Source organism: Amborella trichopoda, chromosome 13 (assembly GCF_054954075.1).
Source record: "Amborella trichopoda isolate Santa Cruz 75 chromosome 13, AtrichopodaSantaCruz75HAP2 v2.0, whole genome shotgun sequence".
Classification (NCBI taxonomy): Eukaryota; Viridiplantae; Streptophyta; class Magnoliopsida; order Amborellales; family Amborellaceae; genus Amborella; species Amborella trichopoda.
In genome coordinates, this window is record NC_142348.1 from 27,667,453 (window position 1) to 27,679,805 (window position 12,353).

A 12,353-nucleotide genomic window follows, 5' to 3' on the forward strand; every position below is an offset into this window, starting at 1 on the left:
AAGTACTGTATTCTATCATTTAAACTTTGTAAGTTATCTTAAAATGCATTTGTGCTATAACTTTGTGAATTGATACGTGCGACGCACATCTTGTTTCCTGAAGTTTCTATTTTGTGGCTGACTTGTAATTGGCATCATTGCTTATTAGTATGCTTGGATATTATTTTTCTGAAATCATGTTAATGTTCAAGTTTATTAAGGTCATCGAACCGGTGTTTTTAGCCAGTGATTGTGTTTTCCATGTTTTCAGCAATGGTCATGGAGTCCCTAAGTATTCCTAAAGGAGTCAAGCGTGTACTCTTCAGAACTTTGAATACTGACAGGTTCCATTTTGTTTCTTCATTCTTCTAGCTAAGATTGTAATAACATATATTCATCAGCAAATATTACGTACTTTAGATGTTTATTACTAATGCATATGTAAAAGAATTTCTAGCATTATAAATCAGATCTTGACAAATTATTACAAGTTATCATCTTCTGTTATTAGTATTTAGTAAGTCTTATTTTAGTTATTTATTATTTATCTTTGAGTGAAAGTTCATTCCATTTAATTTAAAATGAATATTTACTATAAAGAAAAATAGTACATTCAATTTAATTCAAAATGAATATTTACTATAAAGGAAAATAGTAATGCCTCATGTCATTAGTGTCACTTAAGACCTCGATAGTACCAATCTCTAACTCATGCCCCTGTGTCAACTAATGGTTGTCAATTATTTAAGCAATTAATCACTCCTTACTTTTTTATGAAATATGAATGTTTAAAAGTCCTTTTTATCTTAGTTCTAGGACCGAGTGTCCTTTCATATTTTCTATGGGCAGTTTTTCCCTTAAAACGTCACCATACCCCAGCGAGTTTCACCCATCTCACAAAGCTACCTTCACTCCCTGGTGGACCTATGCCTCACCCATGCCATGAGGTAAACCATGACCGCCATGTAACCATCTCACCTTGGGTCACTCAACAACACCTTCACCTCTTTGAGAATCATTTGAAAACATAAATGAGCGCTCCCATCGAAGCCAATACTGTCCCCAATTACTTCATCACATGTACCATCTAAGCCCTTGGATGGTCTCCTAGATAGAGTGCTTCACCACGCATGAACTCACCTTTGACCCATGTCATCAACCTTCATACATACCCATGGGTAATTGACCACGTCAATCCCCATTGGAGTCATCAACCCTCAGATGGCCACCCCTACTGGACCATCCCATACTCCCAAGACTGCTCGTGCATCCCACTTGGCATTGATGCCCCATTGAGCCTATCACTCCCCAGTTGAGCCATCAGCCCACCCTAGTCGGGTCCTTAAACCATTTCAAGTAGCCACTTCCCTTGAGCTACATTGTACCACCATAATGATTTCGAGTCTTCTTGCTCACCATCCAAACCATTTTACCCCCATGGAGCTTCTCCTAAGACTCTCATTCTCCTCAAGTGAGTCTCAACACCCACTATGGAGCTTTAACACCCATTATCACAATAAAGGGACCTTCCCATTATGCATTCACCATCACCATGTCAAAAAGAAAAGGAAAATAAAAGACGGACGTAGCCATGAAGCTATGGGTAAAAGAATTAAAAAAAATTGGCATGGTGAAATCCCGATAGGGCACCATGAGTAAAAATAAAAGACGGGCATGGCCATGAAGCCATGAGTACAAGAGTTCAAAAAATCGGGCATGGTGAAAACCTGAAAGGGCACCATGAGTAAAAATGAAAAAAAATGACGGGTGTGGCCATGAAGCCATGAGTAAAAGCGTTCAAAAATAAATAAAAAGGAAGTTGGTGAAAACCGCTCCCTGGTGCCACTTCCACTCAGTTCAAGTGAAAACCTGAAAGGGCGCTTGGATCAATAAGCAGGTTGATGTATCGCTCGCCTCCATAGGCAGCTTCAGCCAGCTCCTTCAGGCAAAAGTTCGGTAGTATGGCAATCAATACCCCTTCAAAAGGGTGCCCTACCAACGAAACCACAAACAACTTAAAAAAAATGCTTCAACTCGGGTCAGCCTCCAAAGGGCTTCTAAAAGTCAAAAAAATCACAAAGATGGCACGTCGGAACAGTCACATGCTGAAGAAATTCCCAATTATGAAGTCAACCAAAAACAACAAATCAAGTTGACAGAGTGGATCTCATCTCAAATAGGCTTCTCAATTGTTAAGCCAGATCAGCGCCTCAGTAGATTGGATAATCGATTTAATAGGGCTCCCCTCTGCTATGTATGCCTCGACATTCGAGAAGGAAGCTCCCATTGGCCCCGACTAGGCACTAGCAGACTAGAGACATGCCCCAAAGAAGCCTCCAACTATCAACTGTCCCTCATCATGGTGTAGCAGTTTGTATGCCCACAAAGAGGTCCTCCATTGTCTTTCAAAAGCAAAATGTCTCCTGATGTGGGTTACCAGCCCTTAAGCAAGGTCCCCATCAGAAGATCAAGGATAAAAGCTAATGATTTGGGTTACGAGTCCTTAAGCAAGGCCCCCAAACACTAGACTTCTTCATAAAACTTGACCGATTGGGATGGAAGCCCTTAAGCAATGCCCCAGATTGCTAGACAAATCATGATTCTGACAAGGCTGGGTCACATGCCCTTAAGCAAGGCCCCTAGTTGTTGGAACCAAAAGTTAACCACTGAAGTGGAAAGGAAGCCCTTGAGCAATGCCCTCACCAGCGGATCAAGTCTCTCCTTCGCCAAAAGTCCTAGCTATAATGGGTCTACAAGCCTTTTAAAAGGTTCCCGATTGTTAGTGCACCCCGGTCATCCCCCAGGGAAGTAGCTTCGCAAGATTTCATCTCAAAGGTCATGTCGGTACTGGTGATCGGGAAAAAAATGAAAATTGAGAGACCAGTTTTGTTGCGAATGCTACACTTCTTGCTTCTCTTGAAGAGCAACATTCGGTAGGGCAAGCTGTTGTAGGGTATTTTTGATAAGCTGGTATCCCCATGCTAATAATGGAGAAGTCAGTGGTAACCTAGACCCACAGGTACCAAAAATTCCTATGGACTACTAAAACCCTTACCAAATAAGTCTTATTTTGGAAAGCCGTGATAGAGACATCATTTTACTCCCAGACTGAGCAGGTGGGTCCCCCATGATGATTTAAGGATCCCCTCCATGTTTCTCTCAATTCGGATGTAAATGGAAGAAACAGGTACAAAGTTCGTTTTCAGCCTGAGCTCTTATCATGCTACGGTGCACCATAATTGGAACTCTACTCTGGAGACCTCCAGTGACTATGGTATCAATGTCAATAGATTCATAAGCTCGAGAACAGTCACCGTACCAAGTTTCAGCCCAATCCGGCCTCCCTAGGTCGTACGTGCTATAAAGGGCAAGTTTCTTGTATGATACGGCACACCATAGTTGGAACTCTACTCTAGAGATCTCCAACGACTATGAGACCATTGCTAATGGATTCGAGAGGCCTTGAACAGCCTCTGCGCTAAATTTCAGCTCCTTTGACCTTTCTAGGTCATACTTTCCAAGAATAGTATTTTTTTTACTATTAACTTTATCTTTTTCAACCCGTTACTATTTCTAGTAACTGCGTTTTTCAAAAATTGGGCAACTTTGAAGGCTCCGATCTCCCTCGTCTTGAACCGGATTGACCCCAAATTTGGATATGTTGTTCCCCTCACCAAACCCTTCGATTTGGTAGTGGCACACACCATGAGACCTCACGGTTTGGGAGAAATCCTAGAGAGAAGGTCACCGAAATCCATGAAAACACAGAATTTTACCGCCACGTATCTCCTCGCTTTAGGGCTTATATCTTGAGATTCCGGACTCTTATGGCGTCATGGGCAGGTCCGTTGCGACCGTAGCTCAGAGAGCTTCGATTTGAGAACTTACTCGCTCAAAATGGAAGCCGGGAAGCTGTTCTATTATGGCGTACAAAAAGAGGCATTTTCTTGTGTCGGGAATCCCATTTTTTGGCAATCTTCCCAATTTAAAAGTGATCATTCGACATCGAAACGGAGAGATTTTTACGGCAAAATAACGGGGGCGAACTTCCCGTTGATATATGATAAAGAAAATGACCCGAAACGACAAAGACCGAGCATATGATCGAGAGTTCAAGATTGCAAGTTTATGGGTTTGGCCGGATTTTGAGAACACACTCAAAACTCCGCCCCAACCCTAATAATGCATACCAAAACGATCCCCATGGTGTGGGTCATTATTCCGGTAATTGATCGCCTGAAAGCTTGCCCAAAGATGCCCAAAAGAGCCCTGAACTGCAAGCAAACCATGAGGTCCCCTTTTGGGGACTATTTTGTCATTTTGATGAAAGGTGTGAGGAGCAAAAAGGTCATTTTTTCTCAAAATCGAATTTCACTTTTATTACAAAAAATATGTATTTTCTAGTAATTTAGTTTAAGAAGAGCTTTGTGCTAGCTTTTTCTTTGAGTTTGTGCTTTCTTTCTTACCTTAAGAGAGAGGAGAGAAAACTTTACCCAAAGGAGAATACCCCTTGGACCACCCTACCCCAAACCTAAACCATAGTTCACACTTCCCTAACCCTAGTCCCTAACCCAAACCTAGACTATACTCCACACAACCCATACTCCATACACCCCACATATCCCTTCCTAAACCATAGTCCCTACTACCCATACTCCACTCCACCTTACCACCTAACCTCCACTAGTCCATAGACCATTGAAGCTATAGTCCCTAGCCTACCCAACCCAAGCTAACCATAGTCTCTAAGCCACTATGCTCACCTTACCCAACTTAGCCTAGCCGTATACCTAGCCTAGGTCCACCCCAACCCGTACTCACTTGAGCCCAAGACTTCAACCCCTACATCTAGCCCTCATCCAAGGGTCTATGCCCTTCTTCCAAGCACCTTCACCTTCAAAGTATCAGGGGGAAGCACACCCAACCGGTGGGTTTGAGTCTTCGCCTCATCCATTTATGCTCTCTCTTCTATCTTCTTCTTCTTTCTAATTCTCTTCTTTCTTCTTCCGTCTTCTCCCTTCTTCTTTTTCTTCTTCTTCCTTCTCTTCCCTCTCTCTTTTTCCCTCACTCTCTCTTACATCTCTCTCACCTCAAGAGGGCAGCGGGCTAGCCACTGCCCCATTCTTTTCTCACTCCTCTTCCATCCTCATCTCTCTCACACCTCAAAGGGCAGTGGGCTAGCTGCTCCCCATTCTCTTCTCGCTCCTCTTCCACCCTCACCCTCTCTCACATCTCTGTCAAACCTCAAAGGACAGCAGGCTAGCCGCTGTCCCACTGCCCTTTCACTCTTTCGTTCACCCTCCTCTCTCTCATCTCTTTCACACTCCCAAGGGCAGCAGGCGAGCCGCTGCCCCACTGTCCTCTCACCCTCTCTTTCACCCTCCACTCTCATCTCTTTTACACCTCAAGTTGGGACAGCAGGCTAGCTGCTGCCCCATTGTCTTCTCACCCTCTCTCACTCTCTTCTCTCTCATCTTTCACTCACACTCACTCACACACTGTCTCACTCACACAGTCTTCTCTCATTCACACATTCTCTCTCTCACATACTCACTCTCACTCACATACTTTTCTCTCTCTCACCCTTTTTTCTCGATTTCTCTACACCCCCTCCTCCATTTCGCCTCTCTCCAAAGGCCGTACTTGCTTTTAATCCTCACCGTGGAGGCATGCTACACGGTCTAGGGTGTGAGAGGTTTCTTCACTCTTCTCCTTTCTTCTCTTCTTCTTAATCCTTTTGATCTCTTCTCCTCTTCTATCCTCCTCTCTTATCTCTCTTTTCATTGATCTCTAGGGGGTTCTTCTGAGATTGATCCTGGTTAGATTTACTTGGCCAGTATAGTTTCTTGAGAATCCTCCGAGGTGTTGAGGTCTTGAGCTCGATACCTTATCTGTCTTCCGCGAAATACCTCCTTGAGGAGGTTACTTCGGAAGGCTGTCCAATTCTCGGATGACTCTCTCCTCTCTCTTTATTCTATTGTTCCCTCTTTCTCTACTCTTCTTCTCTCTCTATTTTACCTCTCTACTCCTCTCTTATCTCTCTTTTAATTGCTCTCTAGGGGTCTCTTCTTAGATTCATCCTAGTCAGATTTACCGGGCCAGTATAGTTTCTTAAGAATCTCTCGAGGTATCGTGGCCTTGAGCTTAATACCTTCTTTGTCTTTTGGTACATACCTCATTGAGAAGGTTACGTCAGAAGGCTGCCCAATGCTCGGGCGGTTCTTTCCTAACTCTTTATTATCTTTCTCTACTCTTCTTCTCTACTCTATTTTATCTCTCTTCTCTTCATCTCTTATTTTTATAACCCCCAAAAATCCCTCCAAAAACCATACGAAGGAAGGGCAAGCGAAAGGGACGGCATTTTAAGCCGTTTTATCGAGTGGGTACCTATGTTGTGTAAAGTTTGCAAAGGAGCCGAATTCAAACTGAGCCTTAAAGTTCGGGGGGGCTTTCTCACTAATCTAAGAGGGCCTTGAGCCTGGGTGCGTCCTGATCCCTACCAGGTGAGGTAAGCCTTACCATGCACCCGTTCTTTTGTTGGTTCGAACCGCACACACATACCGCACCATCCGACCCTTATCCTAGTGGGCATAGGAGTCATCCTCACACGCACATGCGCGTGAACTCGAAAGGAGGCGCGAAAAACACATAGTGAAAAACACACACACAAGCCCTCCACTCTTCCTCTCTCTAAAACACGAGGGGGAGGCTCGAAAGCGGTTTTTAAGAAGAGGATCTTTCTTTCCCTTTAGCTCGCGTGCGAGACCTGCGCAGGGTGAGGGGAGCGAGAAAAATGTAGGGCCGACTAGTCAGGTATTCTTCTTTTGTTGCCTTTACAAATTTGTCTCCGTTATTCAAAGTTCTGCTTTAGCCCTACCATCTATTTCTGCTTTTAGGGCCTGTCATGAAGCATTTTCTTATACTAAGTAGAGAGCAATGGAATTTTGGCTATATGACTTTTCAAGGCCTTAAAGCCAAGGATCTTTCGCTCAATGGGAGTGAGAGAGGACTTGAATCTGGGTGCTTTCCGAACTGGGACCCAGATTCATATACCCCGATTACATGAAGCAATGAGTGTTTTCGTTTTGAAAGAGTTATCTCTCAGGGACGTGTAAGGGTCACCTCCAAGTCTGGGCTATATTAATTAGCATGCCTCATGGTTGGTGCGATTGGCTAGGCCTAGGAGAACCAAATGAGTGCAATAAAACCCGAATATTTTTCGAGTACCGCCCTGTATGAAATAATTATGACATATGGGACATAAATCCGTTCCTGACACAAGACCACTCCATGGCATGTGCATTTATAGTCGCATGGGAGACCACTCTTCTATAGTATGATTCAACTAAGAAAAGCCAGTACACATGTGCCTCGTGATGACCCTTGTATTAGAATACTTATATGTCCCGCAGGGGTGCACCTGTAATCCATTGCAAACATCATGATGGAAAATATGGTTAGGGTGACTTTGATGATGCCAATTATGTATCCTTGCCATAGAGTATGGAACTTAGGAACGTTGGGTCATCTTGAAACAAAGTGGATCGCTATTCTGGACTAACCCAATATGTACTCCAATGCCTAGTTTTAAGCCTAGAGATCTCATTTACCTTTCGTCCCATTTTATTTAATGAGAAACTATGTATTTATGGTGAAAAATCATTTGGGGATTTTTTGGGAATTTTTGAGAATTTCTTAAAAAATTTAAAGCACAAAAAATCCCAATTTTGGATTTGTTTTGGGGTAATTCCAATTAAGGATGCCCTAGTGGGGGTCCACGTGGAAGCCCCACAAGCCCCCATGAGGTGGACGTCAGCTTGACGTGATTCCCTAGGCAACATCTTTCTTTGGAAATTTATAATTTGTTATATTATATAGTATAGTATGTAATTAAATGAAATTGTTTTATAGGTCTTTTACACATTGCATTTTTCCCCCTGGCATGTGCTTAAGGCCAAGGATAGTTGAGATATTTTACCCTAATCCCTTGCCATGGGAGAATTTGAATTACAACGTAGTTTTTTTTTTGATTGGCTACACCCCATTGGTCTAACCCATGTGAAGCCCATGTGAACCATGCGGGAATGTATCCTCCTATTGGCTGATTCTCTAATAATTGATAGCTACCTTTTTGCCAATTACCATAAGGGCATACCCCCCCCTTTTGGCACTTCATTGTTTTCATCAAAAGCCATGGGCTCTTATGGAAATTTCCAAAGGACTAAAATAGAATTGTTTTATAGGACAAGGACATAATGGTAAAATGGAAAACCAAGGGTTTTACAGAGTGATAAAGGTGTTGTAATCATATCCATTCATCTTGGTGGTTAGATGAGGAGGTGTGGCTATGATCTAAGTCCTCTCATGTGTTATAGATGAAAAGCATCAACGGTCTAGATCATTTCACTAAGCACCACTTTACTATATATACAAACTTAAGGTTCATTATGACAATAGGACTTATGTGATATAGCTTGGCGTATGTATTCTTTTTAATTATTATTTTTTCTCTTTTTCTTTTCCTTTTCCGGCTAGACAATTTACAAATAGTCCATTACAATAAATTGGCTTGAAAAATAGTCCATTACAATAAATTGGCTTGAAATAAATAAAGAAAATAAAACTTGGATCTAAAACTTGATGCCACTAAAACTACTCTTTCATTAATCAATCAAAACCATAGCACTATGCTTGGGAATAACCAAAAATAAAAGCAATAACTATGGCAAGAAACAAGAAAGGTGATACCGGAGATTACCTCAACTGGGTTTAATACACCCTACACCGAGTTACCTCCTCCAATGGGGTGGAATCAATGGTCCACCTCAATCTCCAAGATGGGAAAGCATATGGGCCAACCCTCAACTGGAACAAGAACTCTTATCAAAAGGCTTAGATCTTAAACTAAGTTCCTAACCTTTAAGCAACTAAATGAGAGAGATGTGCTTCTCAGCACTAAACCTTTAACCCATAGGCCATGAAAGAGAGAGAAAATGGAAGAGAGTATATGAGCACCAAGGCTAGGCTAGGTGGGGCGCGCCCTTTTATAAGAGGAGAGAGAGATTTCTATGTGGGGCATGCCCAAGAGAGATATGGGAGAGAGAAGAATGAGATGTGTCACCATATGGGTAGAGGGCACCCCTTTTATAGTGTTTCAATGAGGTAGGGTTTCTTAGGATTTCCATATGATTGCCCACCTTAATAAGATTGAATTTGCACCATTGATCTTGGGTGACTTGTGGGGTGAGAGATAGATTAGCCATGAATATCTTATGGAAGGTACTAGAACCTTTATCCCCGATTTCCTAAACCAATTTCTTATCAATAAATTAATTATGAAAATAATTAATTATAATATTGTACATTCCAATTTCATACACAAGTGTCTTATTTCCTTCCATGTTGGATTTCAAAATCTCCATAAAATCAAACCTTTCTAAAACACAATTTCTTAAGCCTCAAGCCAACATGCTTGAGCACACAAATTAGAAATTAGAAGGGGATGGGGCGTGCCACCCTAGGTGGGCTCTCATGGGCCCCACCACTTGCAATCCATGCTTCAAAAAGTGCTAGGCGGCACCTAGGCGGCTATGGGGGTCCAGGTCGCCCAGAACCTGAGCAGCCCAGGTTTTGGCCCTTGATAGAGGGACACATGGTGTGACTGAGGATATGGCCATAATCCCAGTTAACAAAAAAAAGATAGAAGTCAAGAAGAGAATTTTTATAATCCATAAGACTATAATCCATATTTTCATACAATGCCAAAACAGTAAAACCATACAAGTATGCACTGATAGTCTGATACACTGTAGACTGTACACACAAAAGTTAGATAGTAGAACTAGAAGCTAGAAAGGAGAACTAGAAACTAAAAATAAGAAAAAACAAATATACAGAAATTCAGAAACTATACAGTCTAGGACATAATAGTCAACAATCAACAGTCAACAGTCAACACCACGAGTCTTCACTCTTCAGTCATCATCATCATCAGAAGAAAAAATAGGGTAAGCTTCATCATATGCATCAGAATCAAGGCCATCATCATCAGAGTCATCTCCTTCTTCAATATAACACTCATCCTCTTTTGTTTCTTCTGAATCTGCCTCTTTGTCTTCCTCTTCCTCTTCTTCTACTTCCCTCTTACTAGTATGTGCAGATGAGGCCCTAGGAGTCTTGGCTGCTTTACACTTATCTATCATTTTGTGCTTTTCTTGAACTCAAATATTTTATAATTTCTTCCTTGGTAGTCTCAAGAACATTTTTACACGGGGCAGCATCCCCTTTAATACCGACAAGGTATTTTTTAAGTTGGTAAATGACCCCATTAGTATCCTTTCCACAATAATTACATTTACTACGATTTTTGTCATTTGGATTCGGGTTATAACCATACTTCCAACCCGGATCATCACTTCTAGCCGAATCTGAAGAAGATATTTCCACTGAACATAGCTCATTTTCAACATTTTCTGGTTCTTTTAAATTCAGAAGTTGTCAAATCTCATCTCGAATAGTTTTAGGAACCTTTTCACAAGAAGCAACATTCCCTTTAATACCAACAAGATGTTTCTTGAATCGGTTAATAGCCCCATTATCTTTTCACAAAAATTACTAACCATACTTCCAACACTTAATCACTTCTTCTAGAAGTAGTAAAAATAGACCTATTCAAATGACAAGGATTTTGTTCCTGTTTTTGTTTTACAGAATTCATATATTGTTTAATCTTCTATCTGATAGCTTCAGGAGCATTTTTGCAAGGGGTTACATCCCCGTTAATACTGCCAAAATGTTTCTTGAGCCGGTTTATGCCCCTTTTCGTATCTTTTCATAAAAATTACATCTAATGCAATTTTTGTCATTTGGATTCGAGTTATATCCATATTTCCAACATAGATCTCCACTTCAACTAGATCTTGAAGAAGACATCTCAAAATAAAACAGGCAATCTAAAAAATAAATTTTTTCACTTACTTTGATTGCTTGAACTCCAAACTCCCACCTTTGAAATGTTTTTTGGTGCTAAAATAATAAAAAACACTCTCTAATAGGATTACAAAACTCCAAAACTAAATCAAATCTATTTAGGTGATGTTTGGATTCGTTTTCCATAACTTTGAGAAACACTTCGATCTAATAAAAGTTACAAAATTTAGTTTTCTTGAGGTTTCTTTCTCTTTAAATTGGGTTCTTGTGGGTTTAAGTTTGAAATGAACCTAAAACCCATCCTTAAAACCCTTTATATTTAAAAAAAAATCAATACAGTGAAATTTTTTTTTTTTCCCGCCCCTAAGCGGGATGCTGGCCCTGAGTGGCAGCCCAGGGCTGGCCGCCTGCCTAGGCGGCCACCCAGGGATTGCCGCCTAGTTTGGCTGTCTAGGCCTGAGCTATGCACCCAAGTCTTCTAGATCGCCTAGGCGCTGAGCGGTGTGCTTTTTTTGAACACTGCTTGCAATAGTGGCCCATGTATACTAATGGACTCCCCATTCAATAATAAAATATTAAAAATGAAATTTCGATTTTTAGAAATAAGAAGTAATTCCATTTGAATATTTAAAACAATGAAAATTCAATATCTTTGATTTTATAAATTCAAATTATACAAGTAAAATACCTAGATATTCCAAAAAGTTCAAACAACAATTCTAAAAATTAAATAACATCAAAACAATTATAATGAAATACATTTGATGGGAATTGGATCCGTATGGTCTAAGAATAATAAAACACTGGGCACTTCACTTTCTTTTGTGGATCATGATCCACACTTGCTTTCTCAAACTGACCCAACAGTTCCCATGCGCATAGTTTGATTCTATCATGAAATATCGTGGAAAACTAAAGATAGTATGATGGAAATGTTCCGGAAATTACGATTGGCAACACGCTAAAGGCGAAGGAAATGGATCTTAAATGAAAATAAACTTCGTTCAAAGGATTACCTCAAGTGTGTAACATGATTTAATTAATCTTCATGAGCAAATAAGCACCATGGATGATTGAATTTTGAAACTTGAAGCAATAAGGAAGAAGAGTAGGGAGTTGGTGGAAGGTAGGCAATCTCTCTCTGTCTCTCTAAAGTTCTCAATCAAAATGCATTAGGGTGTAATGAACCTTAGGTCTGTATATATACTAAAGTGGTGCATGGTGAAATTGTCACAACCCCGCCCCCTGACCCATGCCGGAGGGCGACAGAGCGCTGGATCGCGACCAGAGCTCGCGAACGTCACTCAGGTGGGAGTGGCTCAACGCATGAAAACATTGAATCAAGACCGAACTGCAAAAGAAAACTAGAATAGATCCATTCAACAAACAAATATCAATACTAAAGTACAACCATCTCATTCATTCAATGACAAAAAGTCTTTACA

At 41.0% G+C, this 12,353-nt stretch overlaps 1 protein-coding gene across 2 annotated transcripts in view; it reads left to right on the forward strand.

The window, feature by feature from the left end:
- The window catches only part of LOC18444982 (cyclase-like protein 3), a 56,228-nt gene that overhangs the window by 15,706 nt on the left and 28,169 nt on the right, over positions 1-12,353 (forward strand). For both annotated transcript variants that reach the window (XM_006855132.4, XM_020674014.2), the window contains one exon: positions 251-323. In XM_006855132.4, coding sequence (XP_006855194.1) covers positions 251-323 — 73 coding nt within the window. The remainder of the gene's footprint in view (positions 1-250; positions 324-12,353) is intronic.